Raw genomic sequence first — 27,381 nt, 5'->3', positions numbered from 1 at the left:
GCAATGAAAAAGAAAATCACATTCTACATGAGTATATCATTCCACTTGTAGTTCTTCAACAGCAGACAATGTATTAACTATCAGTCCTAAGACTACTATGTTTTCATGACTTAAGACAGTGCAATGAAGAGGGATGTCTTTAAGATGCAAAACATCTTACAGTTATACCCTGGGCTATCTCCAGCTAGTGTAAAGCTGTAGCTCAATCACCATGCGATACTTTAACTTCAACATGATGCAACGCAGGAAAACCACAGACATAGCCATGGCATAAACAACACTATCTGATCTGTCTGAACACCACATAAAAAAACCTCAAAACCAACCAAAAAAAAAAAAAGAGGAAAAGTATTTGGTATGAGATAATTGAAAGGGCAGACAAAACTCAAGGTAATCCAAGGTAAAACTGGCTATCCACTCATACCCTTACCATGTCCCACTTTGTACTGCCTGCATCTCAGAATATAATGGATGAGTAATGCCAACAACACACCACTTTTAGCCTATCTGTTGACAGGCTGCAAGCAGCCGTCACACAAGCTCTCGTTGGCCGTGCTCTGTGCTGGTGCCTGCCCTGCCCCACGTACCTTTGGAGACGTTGTACCCGTAGGCTGCGTACGCTGCCGCAGAGGCGGCTGCTGCCCCCGCCTTGGCCCCCGCCATCGCCGCTGCGCTCCCCGCTATCGACTTCCGGCTCCTGCCCTTCCCAGTACCACCTTTGGAGCCAGCTTTGGGACGACCCCGGTTTCGACTGGACTGGCCTCTCGCAGTATCTTGCATTGAAACACCTGAACAAGGAAAGGATGTACAGTTTTCCACATGCCTCACAAGTGAGTGCAGCATCAAAGTTGCACATGGGTTACATTAATACTATGTGGCATTTACAGTAACAGGGGCACTGTGAGCAAGCAGCGGTCTCATGGAAAGAAATTACAGTAGTTTCACGAATACAAGCCGCACGGATTATAAGCCGCACCCCCGGTGCCTTGACAATGTTGCTGTCTTTGTCAATAGATAAGCCGCACCCCGAATATTAGCCGCACTTTCGTTCGTCGCGAGAATCCGTGCGCAGCTTTCACAAATTGGCCAATTAGTAAGAGGATCGCGGCATAGCGGGCTTTACTGGCTCGGGGCGGGGCCAGGCAGGCTCGGCCCGCTCATGGTTGCCGACGGGGCCGGGTGGCCCAGCTCAGCGCCACGGCTCGGCGGGGCTGGCCGGGTGGTGCTGCCGCCGCCGCCGGGCTCGCTGGCCCCCCTCTCCCGTCAGCACCGCCCAGCTGCCGCGTTCGCTCGCCCGGCTGGCAGGGCTGCCGCCGCCGGGCTCGCCGCCCGCCCCGCTGCCGCTTTCGCTCGCCCCGCGCCGCGCCTCGCGAGCGCCGCGCCCGCCCCGCGGCGCTTTCGCGGCTCGCGGCGGCGCTTTCGCGGCTCGCGGTTCGCGGTTCGCGGTTCGCGGCTCGCGGCGGCGCTTTCGCGGCTCGCGGTTCGCGGTTCGCGGCTCACGGCGGCGCTTTCGCGGCTCGCGGTTCGCGGCTCGCGGCGGCGCTTTCGCGGCTCGCGGTTCGCGGCTCGCGGCGGCGCTTTCGCGGCTCGCGGTTCGCGGCTCGCGGCGGCGCTTTCGCGGCTCGCGGTTCGCGGCGAGCGGCGGCGCTTTCGCGGCTCGCGGTTCGCGGCGAGCGGCGGCGCTTTCGCGGCTCGCGGTTCGCGGCGAGCGGCGGCGCTTTCGCGGCGAGCGGCGGCGCTTTCGCGGCTCGCGGCGGCGCTTTCGCGAGCGGCGCTTTCGCGGCTCGCGGCGGCGCTTTCGCGAGCGCCGCTTTCGCTCGCCCCGCCGGCAGGGCTGCCGCCGCCGCCACCAGGCTCGCCGGCCGCCCCCTCCCGTCTGCACCGCCGCCGCGTTTCCTCGCCCTGGCCGGCACTGCAGGCCCCCGCACCGCCGGGCTCCCCCACGCTGCTGGCCCCGATTATGCTGGGCTTCCCCCGCTGCCAGGCAGCCCCACCCGCCGGCCTTCCTGCTTCTGCCATGCTCCCCTGCACTGCTAGCCCCAGTTCTCCCGGGCTCCCCCGCCCTGCTGGCTCAGGCTCTGCCGCCCTCCCTGCCCCGCCCTGCTGGCTCAGGCTCTGCCGCCCGCCCCCGACACTGCTGGCCCCGCCTCTGCCAGGCTTTCCCACCTCTGCCGGGGCCGGCCGGGCTCCAGCTTGGCTTGGGGCTGCCGCGGGCTCTCACTTCCGTGTTGGCAGCTTTTAGAATTTTGTTAATAGATTAGCCGCCCCGGAATATTAGCCGCACTTCTGGGTTTCCACCAAAATTTTGGTCAAATTGGTGCGGCTTGTATTCGTGAAATTACTGTACGTATACAAAACGTCACCCTTCAGCAACAGTATCTTATTAACCGCAACTACTTGTGTTATTATGAATCCAATCTACAAAGAGATGGAGGATTCTGAGTTTACTTCAGGACGATGAATTTTCTTATTTGAACATGGAGATGCAGTTATCATCCATCTGCTATCTCTGAAGAAACTTGTCAAGAACTATGATTCTGAAAACTACAGTAATTAAAACCAGTTTACATTATTTAAAACTACATTGCACTTGAAAAAATTGCTCCAACCACCCACTGGAGATAGAGAACTAATTATCAACCCAACAGCAAATTCAAGGAAAACATTAGAGATTAAGAATTCTGTGGTTGCCTGTAATTTGGCAACACACTGACAGGAAGAGCCCTCCATAACATAGGAACAAAGGACACAACGTTTTGAAGTAACTAACACAGAAAAGAGGTAAGTGAATGACAGACTATAAACAGGTATTTCCTATCAAATCAGAAGTAACTTTGCAATGAAAAGGCAATTATTTTTCCTCAAATCTTGCCAACGATTCATATATCCTGAGTAAAATGCAGAAAACCTGTCACTTAGTCATGCGAAGTCAAGGTTTAATAAATGCTAGTAATAAATCAAGGCAAGAGTACTTACCATTCACGGTGTCTGAAACTGAGCCAGTAATGGAAGCAGGAGAATTTGTTGCCCTTGACTGAGGTGCTGAAGAAGCCGGATCATCCACAATCACAAGCATATCATTACTGCTCTCATCAGGAGGGATAGAGCCCATATGTAATTCGCTGCTGATGGATATCTAAATGTGACAGAGAACAAAACCATTAGCTTCTCAGGTTAAGAAAGAGCACAAAGACAGTAAGATCTTCAAAACCCATACAACCACAAGTAATTGGTACTTGCTCTTTCCCATTCCTCTACAATGGCAGCATGAGCAGGATACATCATCTGCCTGATCATACCACACTTTATTTACATGCCGAGCAGCCTTATTTAAACTCCACCCACTATTTATCTTCAATTAATGAAAATACATGCTAAGTTATGAAGCAAAAGACTAATGGGCTCAGCAGAGATTTAAGTAAATTGCTGTTCAACTGTGCATTTTCAACTGCAAATGAGAAAATAGGATTCTTAACCCACTACTACTGTTAATAAAAATCTTGATCAATAAAGGAACAGTACAATACAGAAATCTTAATTGACACAGCACAGAACAAAATACACCTGCTGCTAAAACCAGTTTGCAATTCTTTACACACAGGTGAAGGAAAATAAGATGCGTCCACTGAGAATTTTTAATTTAAATTCCAGAGGAGAAGAACCACAATAATTCAGAACCTGATGCAAGTGAGGAAGCAGAGGTGTAGACAGATGAGACTAGTGAGGGGTACTTACAAAGACACTGAATGTCAAGGAGCTATTTGAGGGATACTGTTTGGCTCAGAAGTAGAATGTTCTTGCTATGAAAGATATTGGCATGGGAGAGGGCACATGGTTATAAATGTGAGCATGAGAAAGGCAGGAAAAAGGGACAAGAAAGAAGGAAAAAGGTAAGCGGGACTCCAGGTACGAGTGGAAAACTTTCACAGACTGGAAAGGAGGAAAGCCAAGGAATAAATTCACTGTAAGAAAAGGGAGGCAGAGAGTAAAGGAAGAGGGGAGTAATAGAATGTCAAATAACATGAGGAGTTGTAGGGCAGCTTATTAGCAGCTGTTGCATTTTCAATAAACTGATTTCATTTGCATGGTTCACCTTTAAGATACATCACTTCCCCACGTACTCAAAACTCTACAAGAGCTAAAGTAACAGACAGCAAGAATCATACAAGATCTAGGGTCACAACTGAAACAGTATGTGGTTAAAGCAGTGGTGAGTCTTACCTCACTGAAAGGACTGGGCATGGCAGAGTCTACACTAATGAAAGAGTCATCTCCATCAGCAGACAGGTTGGAGTTATCAGCTGAGGGAACAAATGGGATCACAAGGTTCATGTTCTCTTTCTTTCTCTTCCCATCCAATTCATCTTCCTTCTTCTTCTGAAATAAATCAAGTAATACCAGGAATGAAAAGGCAATAAAACAAAAGAATGGGAACAAGCAACCCAAAATCTCAAAATCTAGTGCAGTACTTTAACTCAAGGAATGCCACATGAAGAATTTCCCAGAACAGGTTTCTGAAGGAAACAGATGATAACAGATCCCTTTAATGCTCCTTATTTAGATTTCAGAAGGGTTTTGTTTGTTTTACTTCATAAAATAGCTGGGATAATGGAACATTACTCTTATCTTATAAAATAACCTTGATTTCTAGTTCCTTTTGGAGTAAGCTTGAGATTCTTTACCATTACACAAAATTCCAATTAATTAATGCAAAGCCTCATTGTCTTAACAACTCAGAATTTTCATAAATTGGTTTTAGTGATGCTTTTTAAACAAGCTGATCTTTCCTAGTACAACAGAAGCCTCATAGCTATCTGGGTTTTATCCCTGTTTGGTGCTTTCTTTACATTCCCCTTTTATCCTTGCAGAACAAAATCTTGATAAAGTCGCCAATTTAACAATCACTTGACTGTCAGGTTTGTTTGGATAGGCAGTACTTCCGTATTTTTGAAGTTGCTTATGCATTACTTATTTTGTAATATCCCTCCTCTAGTAAGGAACTGCCACCGAGTGACTTTCAACAGCAAAGGCAAGAAGGTTTACTCATTAAGGCTGCCTTGGCATAAAACATTTCCACATTGCCTAACAGTGATCCCAAAGCTCTTCTGGCTGTATCTCTGACACAGGAATCCTCTCTGTATCAAAGTACCTTCTCAGCATATTTTTCCCTTTTACGTTTACGTTCCTTCACACGATTTGTTTCTTCTTGCTGTCGCTTCTCTTCTTGACGCTGACGCACTGTTGGAAAAGAAATACAAAACTGTCACCACTGGGAAGATACTTCCTATCCTTTTATGAATCTTACAAGAAGTTCTAATTCTAACAGAACTGAGAAGAAAATTCAGTTGCATTGAAACTAAAACACATTGAAAACATTTCTCTACTAAAACTATTTGTTTCTAAGTCACTAGAAAGTCTTACAGGGAAATTCTTCTTTCAAGCAACATAAAAGAATATGCCTCTAACTTCAAAAATACAAAATATTATGAATAATAGGAATTTTACTTTTCTTGTCATGACCTACATAGTTCTTGTCAAAGCCCTGTCATTAAGGGACAATGTAATGATCCTGAATGAATGCCAATAAAAACTTAATCACATCATCATGTCTCATTTTGCACAACTTCATTCAACTCAGCAGTGATATCAAACCAGCTTGTACTAACAAGAGCTGGCAACACAAAAAGAGACAGGAAACAGAAGTTGTTATCAGCAACACATGTGTTTGTAGAGATAAAAACACAGATTTCATAAGGTAATGAAGTGGAAAATGGAGGAATTGCTGAAACATCAATTTCACATACATTTCTTTTCTAGTTCCTCATCATCCAGCAGAAGGCTGACCACCTCTTTTGGCTTCAGGGTGTCAGGTTTGAAATTGCCACCTGAAATTACCATCCGTTGAATCTAGAAGGAAAAAAACAAGTGAAGAAAAGGAAAAATTAGTGAAATCAGCCATGAAACATTTCTCATTACCCATCACTGAAATCTGCAAAAATCATGCAAGTACATCTCTTTAAGTCAGACTCAATCCAATTTCTCTATCGTACCAAAGTTAGTAGCAAAATTTCAGGGTATAAAATACAAGAAGCAACTGAGAGAGAAGGTAAAATATTACCATTCCTTATGGAAAGCTACATTTTTTCTGAAGCAGTATGTAATAAACTGCAAATTAAAACAGTATTAATTAATATACTGCTGAACAAAACAAAACAAAAATACAACAAGACCCCTCTCAGTTATAATTTATCCATTCAAATTTTCGAGTAACTGCACAGAGGATCATGAAGATCGCATTCTTAAAGGGTGCAATATTTTTAGTCTCCTTCACTGAAAGCTGTATCTCCATCCTGAGCTGGTGTTGCAGTTGAAGCAATTAACTCAGTATCTATTACTACAACTATATTAAAAAAAATACAACAACTAAGAAGAATCGTAACTTAACAGAAGAGAACAAGCTTTAACATAAGGCAATTTCAATGATTTTGATCACCAGGCAGAAGACTAGACCTAATTTTCAGGCTGATTTCAGGTACCTCTAGTGCAGTATCTCAGAAAAAAATGGTTTCAACAAAGGAAATGTGAATGCATTCAGTTGCTGCAACATCATGAGCAGCATCCAAGTAAGACAAAAGCTAGAAGAAACTCCAAGTACACAAAACATCTGAATGCTGTATATAGTGTACCTACTGCTACCAAAAACATTAATCTCCTTAGTTATTTTCTTGCCAATAAAGTATCATGAGGTTTAAAGTTCCTAGTACATTTACTGCTTGATGCTGCAGGACACTGAGTTTTTCTGGCAACACTCACACCTCAAATAATTTCCACTTGATTACCTTCCAAATGTCTTTTTAAAAAAAATCAGCTGTTGTGCAACATGAGAAGAATCAGTAACTCTGACACAGCAAAGACAGAAGCCCTGTTCTTAAAGAAGCCTGAGTAATTCCACTGCAACATAAGAAATAGTTTTCATGAAGTCATACTGCAAACAATTAGCTTCTTTCCAGTTCATATAAAGTCACTGGACTGCTGCTGTGTTAGAGACATATTTGAACAAAGACACTTCATTTTGCCTTCTCTTCTGTCTCCCTGCAGACATTTTTTCTGTCTCTTTATTCACGTTGATAGGTGCTCTATGATACCATTCCTGTAACTTCTCATTCCAGGTGAGTTCCTTATTCCTACCTCACTCTTTTCCTTTGCCCGCTGAAGGATGCGCTCCTCAATAGTGCCTTTACAAATCAAGCGGTACACGGTGACTTGTTTGGTCTGACCCAGCCTGTGGGCCCGGTCCATGGCTTGCTGGTCTACTGTTGGGTTCCAATCACTGTCATAGAAAATTACCTGCAAGGCAACACCAGAAAGGATTAAATAAAAACATATGTTTAGAGCACCTGGTGATTAAACAAACAGAAATCTGATATACTCATAACAATGAAAGTTCAATCATGTTTCACAGAATTACAGCCCTGCTGTAGGCTTTGTTAAACCAGCCTTGCCCAGTTCTGTGGAGCCTCTTCCATTGTATTTCAGGTGAATTCAAACTAACTGACACTATGAACGTTTCAACTTCACATGCCTTCAATATATTTTTAAACAGACCTAACAGGGAAGCACAAAATCCCAAAATTTGTTATCACATTAAATCACTGTCATGCAATTAATTACAGACTAACCACATCACGGACGCATTTTAGTGTTACCATTATGTCAGAATTTTATGCAAAAAGTAATACTCCATTTTTTATTCAAAACCTATATCAAGTCTAACATTTATAGTACCTTGACTATAAAAAACTGAAATGCCACATTAATACTGCACTATCACTCTAGTAGTACTTTATGCACAATAAGCATAAAAACCAAAAGCATTTTAAAAAATTTTAGACAGCAAAGTATTAAGAAAGTTACACAGAAAAACACAGACCTAAAAGTGCTCATGCAAGAAGCCTGCCTGAGCTGCCACCTGTTTATTTCTTCTTTTAAACCCTGAAAATCCTACAGATACTTGTTTTCTTCTGATTTCTTGTGACTGACAGCAAGACATGATAGATTTTTTTATTCAGAGATCTTTGGGTTTGTGTGGCTATGAACTTGAGGTCAAATCTGCAAGCACACCAGGTGCAGGTTAGAAGCACAAGAATAGCTGTTAATGAAAAGATGAATGGTTCATCAGTATTCCTTCCCTAGTGATTAGTGGCAGCTGCTCCAGAGTACAAATCCTTGAAATTCACCTAAATCAGTTTGTCTTTACACCTCAGGGAAAGAAATTTATCCTTCCTGAGTAGCTGATCCTCAACTACAAATGGTTTCCTACTTTTATAGGTATTGTTTCATTCTTCTGGGTACAGAACAATGGGTAACTGGTAACTATTCCACTGGTTCCTTTGCAACTGACTTTAGGAGCAAAGAGTCATTCATACAGTGAATGCTGTTTCATCTAAATGTCATTTGCACCTGTAAACCCCTTCAGCAATCCAACTCCTTCCTGGACTCTGTATGTATGGAGTGGGAAGAAATTTCCAACTGCAACCAAAAACCGTGTACCAAAATGTCCAATATTCTACAACTTTATCATCAAGATAATATTACATTGGAAATAACAAAGTAAGCAGGATAGGCAATTTCACAATGTGAATAGCAGTACTAAAAATATTGATCAGTATGGGCAAGAGAGTGCCAACTTTTGCACAGAATGACCCATTTTCCCATATAAACTGTTACCAAATTTCACCTACCGTATCTGCAGCTGTAAGGTTAATGCCCAAGCCTCCAGCTCTTGTACTTAACAGGAACACAAAAATATCATTCCTGTAAAGGAAAGAGATTAAATCCCCTTATTTCATGCATGAACAAGGAATAACTACAGAAGCAATTTTTGGACCCATATGAGGCTTGTTTATCTTGCCCACCCTGGAAATTAAGACTTCATACAGGCAAAGAACAATCTATTGTTTCACAGAACTGACCCGATATTAAAGAAATCTTGCCTTAATGATCCTCAATTAATAAAAAAAGAAAAATAAGTCAGAACTGTGTAGATGCAAGTTTTGTTCTAAATTTGGTGCATTGAAGAGAACAAACAAGGAGACAAGCCTATATGTAGTATGACCAGGTAATGATGAAAATTCAAGTGGTAACAGCAAAATCAAAGTTTCTGCTAAGATTGTGAACTACACTAGTGCCTCTGCAGGGTCAGCAGTATTTAGAAGCATTCAACATCTTATGGATTTGTGAGCAGGCTGACACAAACAAAGCAGACAGTACGCTAGTAAGGACTCCAAAGACACTGACACATTGTCCTCCTCTGATTAAGAGAAGACAATCTGGAATGCCACATCCTTTAGGTACTACAATGCTGACAACCAAGCTGTCAATCTTCAGACTTTATCTTGTAGGTAACAAAGTCAAAGGAGTCAACAGGTGTCTGTTTGCACTGAAGGTAATCCTTGGGCAGGTAATCTGTTCTTTTGTAACAATACTGGGATGTGTGTATAGACAGTCACCTCAACATCCAGCTGTGAAATACTTCTGGATATGCCATATGGGAAGGAAAGTGGACAGAGCCACAGACTACGTGAACAAATTATCATCCCATAGCAATATATTTTCAGCACTTTGCAAGGATATCCTGCAGAATAGTTTAGTCTCAGTCATGCTTTTTTTCCTGGAAATATTTCTCATAAGTAAATCATGTATAAGAGGAACTCAACTAACGTTTTAATAGGAATTCTTGTTTAGACTGGCTGACCTACATTTCAAAGGGATTTCCTGCTGAAATTATTATTTTTCTTCAGCTGTTTTATTCATTAATAAAAACAAATTCTATTCATTAATAAAACCATTTTTTCACTTCTTTTAAACTGTCACCTAGAAACAGGTAGAAAGAAAGGTCCTACATGGTCCTCTCGCTTCTGCACATGTCCAAGTTCACGAGAAGAGTCATCATTGCAACACAGTCCTTCAGGTCCTTCAACCTCATGAACCAGTGACCTGAGAGGCCTTGACTCCTATCTTTGGCTACAATACTTTGGGACCAATAACATAAGGAATTTTCTCAAGTCTAGAATGTTGCTTTCACCCTGCAATAAAAACTATGTATGAACCTAACTCCACAGAAATAGGAAAGTGACCTCCTTACAAGCTCACACCAACATACAGCAAGATAACCTTACTGTGAACCAAGCCGTATCTCATGATTAAAAGGAAATTTAATACCATAAATTCAATCATTATAAGTAATGCACCCTGATTTGCTTATTAAAATTGTCAGGATCCATTTTGGCTTACTACATGAGAAGAGTTACCCTACCTTTTTAGCTAATAAAATCCCCATTTTATCTTTTGGTATACCAGTTTAAGGTTTCTTAGTAAAATATGGTTAAATGGTTTGTTTTGCAGAAAACTAGGTCACTTTCAGTACTCTAGTACATGCAAGATTTTCAATCTCATCTTTACAGTGTCAATTGTCAAAGCATTTAATAACCATTGGACATGCTACTTTCCTACTGAGCGTCTTTCTAAGCAATAGCCTATTTGGATTGGCAAGAAGTACAATTGGTGGCAACAATAAAACTGCTTCCAGTACTCTTTTAACAGATTCATATCAACATCACAGACTACTGGTCAGCAAACCACCAAAAAACTGTTTCAGATAAATTAGGTCAATTTGCTATAAGGAAAGGTAAATGCGGATTTCATTTATTTTCACTACATCTTACACCAATTTCCTAGGTACATGTATTTAGCACAAACACATCTTGCAGAATACATTACCTGTTCTGAAAATCTGCTACCATGTCCCTTCGTTCAGAAATCTTTGAAGAGCCATCCAATCTCATGTAGGTATGTTTCCTATAAACCATGTATTCCTGCAAAGAACAGACACCAAAAAATACAGTTGTTCCTGCAACTGTTCAGTCTTGGATTTTTCAGAACTCCCCCCTACACACAATAAAAGCAGGATTGCTAATTACAACAAGGTTCCATAAACATCATCAACAAATGTTCTGTAAGCAATAGTTGATAATAATACAATCCAAAAATTAAAGCTACTCAATCATATGTCAGCTTCTACATTTCACGTAAGAGATAAATGACAATCTCAGTTCAGAGCTGGGGATACATTTGCTGCACTGCAGACCTGGTACATTCCTTTTCCTATAAATAAGCAGGTAAACAAAAATCACTAAAATGGGAAGTTTGTTTCCACAGAGTCTAAAACTGGGCAAGCAAACCTTTCCAAACAAACCAATTACACCTGCTCCCTGTTGATTTTACACCATTTGACTGGTAGTTTTAAAAACCTGGTTCTGTATAATGTCTGTCCAGGCTTTATCTCAGCAGTGAAGTGCCTGTGAATCTCTTGCATACAAGAACACTGAACATTACACTGGTGTGTCAGCCCATAGCTCCTGCCAAGCAGCAGAACTAAAACCAGTGTTTGAGGCACAAATCAAATGGCATCAGTTAGGAATGCTGTAAGCAAAGGCTTTTTCCTTTGAGACATATTTTTCATGCTCTAAGGTTCTCAGCATTTTTTGATACCTCTGCAACTATCAATAAAATCTGAATTACATACAAAGCTCAAATAATCAGAGTTTCTCTGGAAAAATATCCTCTGGGGTGCTTAAACAATGGGATCCTTGCTTGGCTGACAAGAGGCAACACCTACTGGTTACACGAGTTAGGTTTAACCATACTGGTGCATGAGTCTTTTTGAGAGGCCATGAGTGCAAACGAAGACACAAAGGAACAGACAGTGCTTTAGCAGCAAGAACTATTGGATTAATCTTGCTCCAAGCCACAGTACTGATGTGCTGTGAGAAGACATGGCAGTGCTTGCACTGAACCTTCTGACAGTACATGCCCAGTTCTCCATTTCACCTATCCTTCAAGGCTCCTGGTCCTTTGTGTTCTGCAGAAATAGTGAAAGAGCAGTCATATTATAAGGAAAATGAGAAAAAGACTGATGCAGAGGAAGCAAGTTTCAACGTGAGGCAGATGGAAGAGAAAATTAGATAAATAAAACAGTGTGGAAATGGCCAAAACAACACTTGGACTACCTCTATGAAACAGAGCTCATGGCTACTGGATTTCTGGAGTACAACAACAGAAGCTCAAAGCAGAGAACAACTACTTCACTATACAGACAAACAAATCCTAATTAACTATTAATTTATTCAATTTCTCTGACAGGTTTCTGTCACCAACTAAAACCAGAGATACAGAGTTGTCAGTTAGGCACTATGCCATATTTTCTCTAGATTTAATAAATTCTTTTACTATTATCACAGGAACCTTTTTCTTTCATTTCTTTGTTTCTATCTCTATCTGCCTTTATGATGATTCAATCCTTTGAACTTGATTTAATCTTCCCTCATCTGTTAATCATCTTTTCAGTATCTGTCTTCTAAACAAACTTTAGTACAGAAAACAACTTCATTCATTCCATCAGGTGCATTCATCCTTGTTCCAGACTTCAGACATTTTCACAAAGGCATAATGTGCAAAAGAACAAGTTATTCTACACCTGCACTACTGACATTTATTTCCCCAGGTCTGCAAATTAGCTTTGCACATTAGCCCTTAGGTAATCACCTAACAGGTTCTGGTCTGCCTCCATCCACCTTCCTCTGACCAAGGTGGATATCTCACAGTAATGTAACAGTGGTCATATGAAACATCCTTTTGCTGTGAACTGGTTTTGTGCAGCACTTTCCCAAATATTAAAAGTACACCCTTTCAATTCAGAAAAGAAGCTCCACATTGCTACACTTCTCAGCAGTTCAGTGTTCTGATCGCTCATAGAAAAGGTATGCTTTCAGCTAAAGAGAGAACCCTGATGGCAAAGAAGATATTTAGAAGTAAATATACCTGTTCTCTACAGCAACTGTGGAAGGCACTCGATGACTACTCATTTTCCTAGTTCCCCACAAGGGATGGAGTGGGGTGGGGGAAGCCTAAGGGAGGCTTCAGCCTCATACAGAGATCCTTGTATTAGACCTGCTTGAAAAATCTACCTGCCAGTCTTGTTAGTGTAAGGGGTCACCAAGGCACCAGAAGCATCAGCCTAGAACAACCATGAAAAACCCTTGCAACAGAGCACCTACACAGGAAACAATACGGCTGAGTATGGTGAGAACACAGTGCTGCTAAAGCCGGTGCTCTTCTGGGCTTCCACTCTTGATACTTTCTCAGGAAAATGTTTTCCCTTCATATTATTTCACAGTCTAAATTGAGTACTCTTATGTTTCCACACAACTCATTAACTTTTGGTAGAGTATAACCAAGACATTTTACTTCATGCAGAACATAATTTGATCCCTCATCTCATGAATACAATCTGATTCCCACTGAAACCGTGGACAATTGCTCTTACAGAAGAAAGCAATCACATGGAGAAAAACAAACAAAACCTTTAAAAATGTGAAATACACACCTGCATGAAAAAAACAATACTGAAATTATAAATTATCCTCTTCTTTTGAAAAACAATAATTTTTCTCACTGTATTTATATCTGCCATTTTATAATGGCTGAACTACACAGCAATTCTTCAGCTGAAGCTACATAAACAGGGTTTTATAACTTTGTAAACAATGTGCTTTGTGCTCTCTGCCCTGCATAGATTAGGTTAGTGCAATATAATCCAAATACTGTTAAAAAAGACATCCTGTGTTTTTTCATATTCAAATAGGCAGATATATTTTGATAGATCAGGAAAAAAAATAAATATCTACAGAGACACAGCTTTTGCAAGGATTTTCTTATTAATTGAGTCTTTACTTTTAGCTTGCTTAACTTCAGCTTCTGTTACTTGGGTGGGGAGAAAGAAAAACAGAGGTCTTAGTAGGTGGCTTCTCTGGATAACAAAGCACAAGTGAAGATGAATGTTCAAGAGATGGAACAGCAAAATGGTGTGCTTACAATCTTTCAAATGGAACACTAAGAGAAAAGACAGAAGTACTAAACACAGCATTATGAGCTTCATGGTGTAATGCAGGGTATCAACAAACCTACACCATGTCCAATGTTTGCCAAAAAAAGAGGCATACAAAGCAATCCTAGGCAAAGTGCCAAAATACAGAATTGCAACCATGCAAGTTCTGTTTTTCCTCACAGCAGCAAAAACAAAATTCAGCTTGTGATTTGTTATTGAACTATTAACTGCTGACCTTAAAATACTCTCCTGTTCATACAGAACTCATGACTTAGGCAGCTATTGATTCAGGCTTCTCACTTTTTCTCTTCAGTTTATTGTGGAGAAGCCAGTAGCCTAGCTCCCTGATGGCATGGCTGCTCATCACATAAAGAGTTATTTTTTTTTTTCTTCAGAGGCAAATGTCTGTTTTTAAATTATGACTTCATTCCTTACTTCTTTCCTATCCAGAGAACCTCTTCACTGCTTATGAAACTTCTGCAGAGGAATCAGGTATTAGAGAGAAACGGTAATGATCTGTGAAATTACAAGCAACATAAACACTGTAAAATTTACCACTGTTCTTCCTCTTCCTTCCAATAGAAGGGCATGTAGGCATCAAATGAAAAAAGAAGGAAGCAGTTCAGACCAGCAGAAGAGGATAATTAAGCCATGTAACTCCTTGCCACAGGGCAGTGCAAATGCCAACATCTAACAAGGTGCCAAGACGCAAATGAACAACTTCATAGAAGGAGAATCCATGTTTGACTACTGAGTATATAGGAGGCATACTTGGTTCAGAAACCCCCCTGAACAGCAAACTGCTAGAAACTGAGTGAGTAATGGTGAAGTATCACTATTCTTCTACATTTTCCCCGTACCATCTGCTGTTATACACTGGTATCAGTAGAACACTAGGTTGGACTTTATGTCTAACTTTGTACAGCAGTTCTTACAGTCTCATATTAATGCATTAACTGGGTAATTAACTCTGGTATAGTAATTTTATGTCAAGTTTGCTACATCCAAATTATTGCACTTTCTCCAAAACAGTGTTGCTAAATCTCCATCTTCATAATTTGTCTTCTGTCAGCTGTAGCTCTCCTACCTCCAGTAAGTCAATCATCCGAGTCATCTGGGAGTAAATGAGAACTCTGTGTCCTTGAGATTTCAGCCGTGTCAACAGAAGATCAAGAGCATGAAGTTTTCCACTGTCAGTGATCAGACTCTCTTTATCTAAAAAGAATAGAAGAAAAGCAGGTAACTAATAAAAGCAAACCCAGATACATGCAACAAATTATCTTCTAAGTTTTCCTAGCACTTCACTGCATTATAATCTCTGAAGTAAGGAGGTGTAATGGAAGAAACTGCAACATCCCTTCTGGCTGATATTTAAAATCACAATGGTAACAATAACTTTTGTTTGCTGGGATGGGAGCACACATCTATGCTACAGGCATCGAAATCTCACTACAGACTGATCTCAAGTAAGTGCTATATCCTTTTTTGGACAGCCATATCCCTCATCTAAGGTTTTATTCTGTCCAGATCAACAAGCACTATATGCCTTAACACTTGAAGAAATACTTGCCACTTCACACATGAAAATGCTGTCCTTTGCACATTTGCTGATACCTGCCTGCTGAGCTTTAGCCTTATCCTCCACAGATCAAACCCCTCAGGCCCCCAGAAAAGAACAGTTGTCTAGGTCACTGTAAAACAACAATCCCCTCACAGCACTGCCCAGTTCTTCCCTGCCCTCTGGTTTTTTTTTTCCCTTTTGTTTTGTTTAAGAAATGTTTCCAGATGGCAATCTTTTCAGTCACTTCAGATTTTATACTTCATGTCCTCTCTATTTCAGCACTGCTCATGAAGTATTTTTCAGGAAGGAGACCTTCCTGTTTGTACATTCTGTACATAAACTTCAGTAAACAATACATTACTGTTGAAAGAGGATGAAGAGAAATTTTCTTCCAAAAAATTATCTGTTGGAAAGGCCATTGATGATTCTCTATTCTTCTGGATGTCTGAACTTAGGTTTACAGCCAAAACGGAAAGCTGACAACTGCAGATGGTGCAGGCTAGTACAGAACCCAAGTATTTTCAACATGTCTAGCAGGTAATGCTCTCGAATGTCTAGTAGGTAACACTTTTGCACACTTCCTGTTTCATAGAATGAATCAACTCATGGGTTAAAGAAAATTCGCTTTCTGTAAGGCATTTAACTGTCCTGCCCAACATCTCAATTAAAAAAAGTTATATGCAAAATTAATTCTTTCATTTGACCACCTTGCATTTTAATATAACCCAAAGCAGGTTCATACTAGTAGAAGAGAGGAGCATAGATCACATAACAGCACTCCTAAAAAGATCACACAAGCACAGCAGGTAATATAGTCCCCACAAGTAAGTACATAAGTGATGTGGTAGGTGTGCGGTGATGTGCAGAGTAGTAAGCAATTCCTGCAAGTACAGCTATGAGCTTGCTGATAAAAGCAGGAATAAAGCTGTTCTCTTTCAAAAATATATTTAGCTTAAATACAAATAATAGACTTGATGCTGGAATCTGCATCAGAACATCAGAAAATGCAACCAACCATCTCCTTTCTGAAATTCAAAAAATTGTGAGTTTCCATATGGTTTAAAATAATTAGCTACTCCACTTGCTCTATAAATCAATACCGTGAATCCTCTCTCCTGTGGTAATTTTAGAGCCATGCACCTGCAATTCACTAGCTGAGAGCCCAACACAAGACAAGTCAGTTCTTTCTTGTTTGTCTGCCTATCTAGTGACTGTTTTTCCCCCTTTTTCTCTTCCTTTTGGCAGTGATGCTCTTGCTCTGCCCGGAGCAAGTACCACATCATTGCTTGAACTGTTAGCAACTACCTGAGGGACTCCACTAACTGGAGAGCCAAGCCAAGGAAATACTGTAAGGAAAACTCATGCCCACACATCAGACTGCATTTGCTCTAAGTGCAACATAATGCATAATGATGCACTCATGTCTCGAACAGCATTCAGTCTCAATTACGTATAAATCATTAATAGCTTCATGTGTTCTTCTAAGGAAAACCAAATTTTCAACTTAGGCAATTAAGCAAAATGGAAATTACTTACAGCTAGTTGGTTTTAAAATACACCTATGGCTGCTAAAAACTGTTGTAAAACAGCAATATTTACTCTTTATGCAAAATGTTATTATTTCCTTTAACTATAAATACAGCCATGACATTCAGTTTTCATTCTAATCTGTCAGTTTGCTATTTCAGAAAAAAATTATATCGATAATTATATTGAGTGAAGCTACATGAAAAGTCTAGATATACGTGACAAACTAACATGATTATTAACTAAAAGCTATCTAACTGGAAGAAACTCAGAGAACCAGCAGGGTCTGTTCAAAAATCAGTGTTGACAGGATAGGATTAACATATTAGCAAGTTTCCAAAAGTAAAATGCTACAGTTTTCCTCACAAAGGCATGAATAGGTAGAATTAAGCTTTGCTAACTGGAAATGATGCATGTCCTTTGCTGCTGGCTCCTGAGGTCTCCATTGTGTAAGTTACTATTTTTAAATTGCAATGAAATGCAAATTACAAGTAAAGAATTTATTTGCAGACATCTGAAAAGTTAGCAACTCGCTAACAGTTCATAAATCATCCAACATTTCAGCAGCAGAGCAGACTGCACTAGTGAGAAAGTTTTTGAGGTTTCTTTAGGGGAGCAAAACAGTACTACCAAAAAAGATTTATCGTCTCTGGAAGAGAAAATAATTTGTCCTTAACCTGGCACCTTCAAGCATGCTATCCTGACGCCATTGTGTTTTCCAAGATCAAGTATTTTTCCATGCTGAAAGCCTGCCACCTAGTGCTTCAAACAACAAATTCCAGAAAACGTATTTTACTCATGCCATCTTCAGAAAATACCAAAATTAATCAAAAGAGAAAAAAAACCACAAACGTGTCTTTCACCACTAGTTTCTCTCACTTCTAATTTTCTCTTACCTAGAGAAGAAAAAGACAAACTATTACTTTTTTTTAAAGGGGATTTCCAAAATTTGCAGTTCTATATGTTTTTACTTTTAATGATCAGCAACAACTTCACATTACAAATTCTTTGGATTTTTTTTTTTTCTGTTTAAAAGGAACTTTTAAAACTTTAAGTCAGTCAAAGAGTCCTGTACTGCACTGTCAAAGAGCTCTCCCTAGGACACAATTTTTGGGTTCTTCAGTACTGAATGACACAAACAAGAAAAAGAAACCAGATCAAATGGCTCTCAGTCTGAAAAAAAACCAAACTCAACTGCCTCCAGCCATGCTAGGATATGGACATAAATTATCTACCAGGGGATACAGTGGGCCTGGGAAGAATAGTTACAGATGATTATGACTCAGAATAACCTTTGTCAGGAGCTGTGGCTCATGACTGTAGCTGGGCTCGACTCTCTCTGGAGAATGAGAAAAAGTGCCTCTGGACATGCAAAAAGCAGAGGAAAGAGAGATAAAGCCTGGGTTCCAGTTGACACCCCTGGTTCCCCTCCTGACGGCACAATGGGGTCAGTGAGGAGCTAGCTGGCTCTCACAGTAAACAGCCAGTGAGGCCAGTGCTTTTTATCGATACTAAAAGGACTCAGACACTTCCTGCCATTTAATCCAGGACCATTTTTCTTTCAAAGAACAGGAAAAACCTCAAGAGATTCCCACAGTGATCACAGCTGAGCCTGCTGCCAGGGTACTGGGAACGCTGAGTCTGGGAGAGGATAGATCAGGGTTTAGGAGGGAGAGGTGCTCCTCTTGTTTTCTTGTCACCTATTTGCCACAGACCTTCACAGCAAGTGCTCCATTTGACATTTGCTAGACTTCTGCCTGGCAAACAGCTCCTTCAGCACATCACTCACTTTCTGTAAGGCACCGTGCCTGCATCTATGAACACAGCTGTCCTGTTGTGGTGTGTGCCCTCTCCTCTTAGAGTAAGTTTAGGTTTGAATGCTGCTTTCTACTTCATTAAAACACAGCTGTACAAAACTACTTTTTTACCCCACTTCTAGGTCCAACACTTCCTAAATTAAGCCAGCTTTACATAACACATTTATCCCAACCTCCTTCTCAACCAAATTCTGTTGTGCTTTGACAACAATTTGCCTAACCTTGCACCTGTTCTTTTACTCCTGAAAGCTTCTTGCACCCTACCTCTATTCCTCTAAAATTTTTTGCTGATAACAAAGTCCCCAGCTTAAAATGGAAGTCTTTCAGGAGAATGCTCTTTTCTGCATTGGCTACTTTTCTGCATTTCTCTATCCATGTCCTCTATCTTAATTATCTCTTCAATACTTCCCACTTTTCTGCTACAGAGAATAATTTTCTCTTTCCAAATAACTGGAAAACAATAAAGAGAATACCTAAAGATATTATAAAATCATCAACTATGACTGAGTATTAATCCAGTGCAAGCTCATGAAAAATGGCTTCTCCATTACTTAGGTACAAACGTGCATGTGCTTCAAATGACTCCAAACACTTAAGAAGGTACCTTCTTAAACTGACTGGAGCAAGCAAAAGGCCATTTTCCTTTTACTGTACTAACTTCCCCTGCCAAACATCCTTGACCCAAAAGGGTCTGGGAATAACTTTGCATCTGGCAGTGTAAGCTGTTTTTCCTCTTGGCTATCTATCAGATCTCTAGTACTTTCTGCAGAATTCTGCTTGCTTCTCAGGACCATGTTCTGACAGCTAGAGCATGTCTGGCCCATGAAAGTCACCACAGTACTGGCACTCAAATCCTACGAGATTCTTGGATTACTGTAGTCTAATTCTAAGAAAAAACAAAGTACATTTATTTTTCTGGTACACTGGTACCTTTTTCCCATTTTACAAGGAAATATGAATAAGTCATCTTTACTTCAACCGAAATTCAGTAAATCCCTCATGCCTTATTTTCCAGGCCAATTTCCTCTGAATTTGGTCCTCAAACCTATCCTTCTCATGATAGACTGCTACAAGTAATTTTAATCTTTTCACTAGGTAGACCAATAAAACATCTTTCAGGACAATATGAAGCTCTTCCAACACCTTGGGAGGCAAGGTATGTCTCTAATTTCATGCAATCTCCAACCTCAAAACAGTATTTGGTTGTGAGAGCAGATTGTGCTTTAGTGGGCAAGTCTATCTCTTTACAGCATTTGGAGGACTGACATGCAAAGAGAGTCTTCTAAGCATTAGAAAAACCTGTATTAGATTTTTTTGGTATCCATCGAAGATTTACTTCAGACAGAGGATGCAAAATCATGGTGTATTTTAAGATACCAGGGTTAACTTTCACTCAGAAGGAAAAACAAACACATAACCATTCCTAACCAAGCATAAATTACCATCAAATAACAGATGTCCTTATTTATTTCATCTCCATTCCACTACAACCTCCAAACTTACCTGGTATCCTGATAAAAGACCAGCCGTTCTGAGGCCTGATCCCTAGCAGCCCTCCTGGATGCTCTGGGAAGAACTGGGAGCACTGATTCAGCCAGTCAGCTGCTAGCTCAGGGGATCCATGGAGTACACATTGCTTTGCTTCAAGACTTCCTCCTTCCCTTAGTGCCCTGCGCTCATATTCTGCGCTTCGGTCATTGCAGTAGAACTCCAGTGGCACAGCTGTTACCTACAAGTAAAATAATAATAATAATAATCAATATTCTAGTTCACATTTCTCCCTTTCCCCAAATCCCCAGCTCAAGTACCTTACCACAGGATCAAATATTAAAAGTCATTACAATATGTAGAAGTAGAAAACAATCTTTGATTGGACTTAAACCAAGCAAAGATACAACATCTCTCCACACCACAGAAAACACCGTATGAACAACCATGCACAGAAAATCTGCCTTTTGATAAACTATGCCTTGTGCCAGCTACTACACAACTGACAGCAAAGTAGAAGAGTATTATCCTTGCTCTACCTCTTCTTTTGCCAAAATTTATTTATTTATTTATTTTTAGTTCCACCCTTCGCAATCAAGTATTTATCTTCTTAACAGAAACAACAGGTATTGTCCTTAACAGAAATTCATGTGATAACTCAAGTTAGGGAGATTCATAAATTAGAAAGGGGAAACAAAGGAACAGTGTATTTCTTGGGCTTTATAGCTGCTTTGAGTGAAGTAGGCCACAGAAATAGTCCTCCTTTTCTTGTGGCATTCTATGAATCCTATGCCCTATTACCTGTTTCAATATATACAACCCAGCTGGACAGACCAGTGTTGCAAACACAGGAAGTGTGATTTCATGCCATGTGAGCTGTTCTGGAACAGCTCCATCAGTTTAACTCCCCCTTTTCTGCCTCGTCCACCCAAATCTGTACAGAGTGGAAGGTGCACATGAGCCAAACAGCTGAATGCCAATGGCTGCAAAGTGCTGAAGAAAAATCTCTGTTCCAGCAGACAAGGCTGGATTTTGTAAAATCTGAAGTATTCTCTTAACTCTCCCTTACCACAGTAAAGGACAACAACCAAAAGTGAAACTGAGCCATGGTACAAAGCAGGACAGACTGCTCTGCTGGATTTAACTTCAGATACTTCACCAAGAGTTAGACACTATGATCCAAAGTAAACACAATCACAACACTTAAACACAAATATAAATGCTAAAACAATTCACTGTCTAACACAAAAATTGAAAAAAGAAAAAAAATATTTTTTTGAATGTAAGCCTGTTCTGGGAAAACACTCTGAGGTGTTTACAGAAACTACGTATAACCAAGTTTATAGAGGCTAAAAGAAGCTTTTACATACTATCTAAAGACTTAATAATGTGCTATAATTTATTTCCATTTCTATTAGTAGAAATGAAAATAGAAATGAAATTAAAATAGAAATTCAATAGATATGAAAATATCTAGAATTGAAAATAAATTTTACTATTAAGACAACTTTACAGTATAGGCTAGCAAAAGAGAAATTTGAAATGCCAAGACAATTTCTTCACCAATGTAAGAAGCAAATGTATCATTAATTTAGAAGTCATTGTTGCTTTTATTTCAGAAGTACAATGAAAAAATCCCCCATGTACAGTCATCTAAGTTTAAAATATTGTCACAAAACCTTTTCATGGTTTTCATGGTGAACAGTAAGCAGTGAACTTCCTGCAGAACTGAGATGAGGTAGGAATTAGGGTGATAATGGGACACCTGAAACATTAAACACAATAAAAGAACTATGTATTGCGGATGAAAACCTTCTATATTTCAAGGGGGTTTCAATTTTTGTTCCAGCTTACTCTGGTGTGATGAAACTGCTGCATATTGAGAGTAATATATACAACATTGTATCATGCAAATGGAGATATTTTAACAGCTTATCTAAATGATAAGCAATAGATAGTTTAATTAGCACCAGTTTTAAACTGCACTTTAGAACTGTAATGTAAAGAGAGCAACCCATACCTCAGGACTGCCTGGTATCTTGAGATGTTGGCTGTACCTCTCTGAACATCTGCCAGATAACTCAGGTACTAACAGGTACTAAGCAAGGTTTCCTAGCTGGAACTGTAGCCCATACCAGTTTTACAGGTGCTCTTCTCATAGGAATAAATTAATCTCATAGAGACTTCTCTTTACAAGGACCAAACAATTGTTTAAACAGATTAATGACCACAGTTGTAGTACGTAGTCACAAAAAAAACTAACAAAGAAGCACACAGTCTTTGCAATAATGGTAAAGCCATTGTTTTTCAAGATGCCAAGAGCTATTTTAAAATCTATCTATGGGTCTTACACAAAGCCACACAAAACACTGCGAAGTGAAAGGGGCTATGTTCATACTTTGAACACATTTCCACTAAAAGGTGCTCCTAAGAGTTGCTGCTATCCTGTACTGCCACCTGCAGTCAAAGCATATGTTTGACCTTTGTGAGAAAGGGCAAAACCTCTTTCAAAATACAAAAAATTCAAAATGCAAGCAAGTTCTGTCACTTGAACATTGCTATAAACCACAAATGATAGTACAGACTTAAGTTAAGAGACACTATTCACCACCACATTTCAGGTCATATTTCTACACCGAACAGACTGGAACAAATACTCTTTTCAAGCACAGACAACTTGCCATACTGACTTCCAGGACCAAGATTTTCCACCCCTAGGACAGACAGCCAATACACATAAACCAGAGCAGACTAACTTCTCTAAACATATCTTATCTACTGAAAAGAATACACAGATTTGTACACCAGGATTTTTACAAGACAAACAAAGTCAGAAGATTCTACAAGTCATGTTTCAGTAACACCTCAATCTAAGGAAGAAATAGTAGGAGACAATCTTGAGACAAACTCTGTGCCTCAGTACTATTTCTACATTAACAAGAACTAATCTTCCTACAAATCCTGTGCAAAACTGACTGACCTCTGAGGACCTAAGACTATCTTTACCACCAGTTCCTTTTTTTTTAAGAATGCAGGCACACATTTCTAGTGTAGAGTCCTGTACCTTCTACATGCCCTTACAAGAGAAAACAACACTTTTCTGAAACAGAGAAAAAAAATTAAATCTTTCATTCAAGTTTATTCACTGTCCTATTTATTTTGTCATGGCACATTTTTTCAAAATTTTTCCCCACAGGTTTGTTTTTGTGGTTTAACAAACGGTAAAGCAGTCCTTAGTACTAAACCCTTCTCTGTCAACACATTATTGTCAAACTGACTGATTGTAAGAGTCATGGTTCAGAGACATATCAGAAGTACAGTGATAGGGATGTATGAATGCATCTCCACCCTAAATTAAACAACTTAGTTAAGCTAAGGCAATACCAAAATGCTTCCTGCATTTATCTGCATGCAAAGTTAACCTTTCAGACATTGTGGTATGACCAAAATTCCTTCATATGATATTCCAGTGTGTAAGAAATCTATTGAAATTAAACCAAACAGCATAACTCAAAATTTAATTAATTAGCTTCTTAATGACAATGCAAGATCCATTCTCCAAGTTACCTTTTTTGTAACTGAGACCTATCTGTACTCACAAAAACTGCCTGCACAGAAAGAAGAATGACCCCCTCTCCCAGCTGCTACATAAACATTAACTTCTATTTCTATCATTTGCTCCATTAACTTCCCAAAATTCATCACGGGTCAAACAACAACAGAAGGCTACAGTTTCTGGGAACGTATGTGCTCTTTCAGGTCTTTTACACTCCTGCTAAAAGTTTCTAACAAGCAAAAAATTAAGTCTTTGTACTCCTAGAAACAAAAACACATATCTACACTTAATCATTTTTATACAGCAGCCAAACCAAAACAAATAACTTTTATTCACTAGAATAAATGTCGGATACGATTTCTTCTTGCCTTTCCCTCCATTTGTAGCCTTCTAAGCCCCTGTCCACCCTTTCTGCTGTAGGGGAGCAATTCAGCATATTCTTCATCCATGACGCAAATTTAAGTACAAAGAGGGACAAATTAAAGGAATCTGGAGGTGGTTTTCACAATGTACTCTCAGAACAACCCTCCCGTTCTCCAGTGAGGTAGTAATTGTAACAGGGAGGCGACATGTGACTTCCAGCAGTTCAGCTGAATTCCCAGCCTCTAGAACTGCTGACACAAATAAATTCAGCTTGAGCAGCAGCAGGTAGGTAATGAACTTGCATTTGCAAGAGGTCCTGCTTGCCATCCACCCTTCTCCAGATGTAGAAGTATAATTGCACATGATTTGATGAGGCCTACAGACTATCTTCAACAGTGACTTAAGAATATAACATCTGTATGGGCTGGCAATAAAATTGTATTTTGCCCAGTTTTGTCAATATCCAACAACATGGAATGCAATAGCCATAGACCTAATGAGGGTCTCTTGTGTCAGTCCAGGGAACTAATTAGTTTCAAAATTCATTTAAGATATGATGGACAACCCCATGCAGTAGCACTTAACATCCAAAAGACCTAGAAAATGTCAACTTGAGTAATCCTTATATATTGCAATTTGGTATTTCCTCTCTGGAGCGTAAGAGAGAAAACAACCATCCTTTTCAAAAAAGCATGGCTTCCCAGCCCTCTTCTGTCCAGAGTCCACCAATCATCTCATTCTGTTAATATTACACCTAAATCTCCCCCTTGGGTTATCAATTAATAATTTACTTTAATATCTCTTCTATAATTGCTCTAGGTTCTAGGAGAGAAAGTGAAATCTCAGAACTCCTGTTGGGTGTATCTTACAACTTTCCTTTTCCCCTCAGTACACATTACAGCCACTTCCCCTACAAAAACCCCACAATTGAATACTGTAGCAAAAGGATATCCTCGCAACAGCTTTACTCAACCAAAGTCATCTATCACTGTGTTCCTAAGACACAATTCTAGCAAGGTTTAAAACACAATGGAAAATACATGATTTACAACTGAACTTGGACTTACCCGTGGACTGGCTATGCACAGGAAGGACGGCAGCTCCGTCACCTGGCAGCATCGTACACATGAGGTAGCTGATTTCCTTCTGTATATGACATGGTCTGAATAGCCAGTAACTGCTTTACAGTGGCTGCTGAACACAAGGTTCTGAAAACAAAATTAAAATTAAGAAGTTACTATGTCTGTGAAGAAATACTCCTCTCAAATCTTGTATCCACCCACGAGGAAGACAGCCAAAGCACATTCTGTACATATTTCTCTTTGAGTAAGGAAAACTCTACACATGTTCTGCTGTGAATATGTCAAGAAACCTTGTGCAATTATCAGAACGTTCAAATCTGGAAATGTTTGCAATCAGAATAGATCATATCAATACTTGGCTGGATGCTCAGCTGGATACAGAAACAAGCTTTTCCACCTTTGAACCTTCTGACCTTAGCTTTTCTAATGAAGTACAGGAACCTTCTAGTAGGTCTGACCCTCAGGGTGTTTTCTAGCTACTCATTTATTTATTCTGAATTAAAATAAAACCTTGCATAGAGAAAAAAAATTTAAGAATTGAAATAAGGCTGGATTGGTATCTTTAGACTTGCATATTTTCCAACTTTTTCCTTCTTTCCTGTACAAAAAGGCTCTAAATAGTATCCTGAAAATTTTAAAAGTGCTAGCAGGGTTACATACATGAAGAAACCCATGTTTAAAACCTGGAATTTGGTAAAATGTCCTTTTGATACAGAAAAACACACTGACTCAGAAGTGGGGACATTCAGATGACAGTACAGTCTAAAGAAAGGAAAGCTCTTTGAAGATGCTCAGCTCTACACAGAAAAATAACAAAAAATCAGATTTTCTTTGCTTGCATCAGTTATAGTTCCTTTTTATTGTAAATAGCTGCATCAAACAATGAAATAAACTGCTTATAGACTAAGCCACTCAGCTTTTATTCTGACTCTTCTATATTCATAGAGATCAATAGTTCTAGATTATACTTGTTTCCTATAGCATGCAGAGCATTATTCTGCACACAGTAGGAAACTAGCAATAATTTGAGAAGCATTAAGAGGTATACCTCTCACTGCCATAGGACCACAGGATGTGCCCTTCTGGCAATTCAAGCCAGAACCTAAGGTCACTTAAGTAAAAGATAAACAGGATCTCAAGTTTTGGTATTTTTCTGCTCCAGTTCCTAATGCACCAAAATTATTAGTATGCTACTTTTACTTTACAAAGCCTCCCAATTTTATGAAATCCCAGTATTTGATGCTGTAAACATCCAGGTACGTGATAGAAGCAGACACCCTGAACAGCATGTCATACACTGGATATATGCACTCCTATGTATGCCAAAAAACACTAGAAAAAACCCACAGTAGGAGTCTATTATGGATCATGCGTTCTGGGCCCTTTCATTTCCATTCCCTGGTCAAGATACAGATGGCAAGCACATATCATTTGAAACCTGCTGACAAGAGAGGAAAACAGTCTGACTGTACATACATGCCAGTGTTACCTGCACTCAACCCTAGCTCCTAAGCATGTCTGTTGGCTGCTGCCACTGAGACTCATATGGGCTGGAGCTGGAAAAAATAAAGTTCATACTCTGACTGAACACTGCCTTCTCTAGATATAAAAGGTGAGAGCCTAAAGCTGATAATAGTCTTTCACTGACACTCAGCAGAGCTAAAAAGCACAGGTCAAAGCTTGGCCCACACTGGATAATGTGAAGTGATCCCAAAACCAGGCGCTTACTCAGCTGACAACTCTTAATCAGTAACGCTGGCTTAAGCAACAACTGCTTCACATGTTTACTCTGGTCCCCACAGAGGCCCTTCTTGCTGGCCTAGCAGCCTGTATTCATTAAGATGCTGACCAAGATGAAAACAAACCCTTGCCCCTCTGCTCCAAGTGAGTTTTGGGACATGCTTCACCACCTGGTAAAACACATTATGTGCTCAAACAGCAGGGTGGGAATCACAGGCCTGGGAATACATGCCTATGGACAATGAATATGAATGCTGGTTTACTCATCTTAGAATCAGAAACAGTGGCAACAGAGCACCAAC

General features: G+C 40.0%; 1 protein-coding gene across 3 annotated transcripts in view; it reads right to left on the bottom strand.

Annotated features, from left to right (window-relative positions):
* Window positions 1–27,381, bottom strand: part of INO80 (INO80 complex ATPase subunit) — a 64,386-nt gene that overhangs the window by 1,967 nt on the left and 35,038 nt on the right. For all 3 annotated transcript variants that reach the window (XM_033062631.2, XM_033062630.2, XM_033062632.2), the window contains exons 25-35: window positions 25,325–25,465; window positions 20,354–20,579; window positions 15,033–15,160; window positions 10,780–10,874; window positions 8,742–8,814; window positions 7,189–7,347; window positions 5,805–5,907; window positions 5,150–5,238; window positions 4,222–4,377; window positions 2,977–3,136; window positions 588–788 (exon numbers count right to left, since the gene is read on the bottom strand). In XM_033062631.2, coding sequence (XP_032918522.1) covers window positions 588–788; window positions 2,977–3,136; window positions 4,222–4,377; window positions 5,150–5,238; window positions 5,805–5,907; window positions 7,189–7,347; window positions 8,742–8,814; window positions 10,780–10,874; window positions 15,033–15,160; window positions 20,354–20,579; window positions 25,325–25,465 — 1,531 coding nt within the window. The remainder of the gene's footprint in view (window positions 1–587; window positions 789–2,976; window positions 3,137–4,221; window positions 4,378–5,149; window positions 5,239–5,804; window positions 5,908–7,188; window positions 7,348–8,741; window positions 8,815–10,779; window positions 10,875–15,032; window positions 15,161–20,353; window positions 20,580–25,324; window positions 25,466–27,381) is intronic.

This window comes from Catharus ustulatus, chromosome 6 (genome assembly GCF_009819885.2).
Source record: "Catharus ustulatus isolate bCatUst1 chromosome 6, bCatUst1.pri.v2, whole genome shotgun sequence".
In the NCBI taxonomy this organism is placed as follows: domain Eukaryota; kingdom Metazoa; phylum Chordata; class Aves; order Passeriformes; family Turdidae; genus Catharus; species Catharus ustulatus.
The sequence above is the reverse complement of the archived record's forward strand: the minus strand, read 5'-3'. Positions and strand labels throughout refer to the sequence as shown.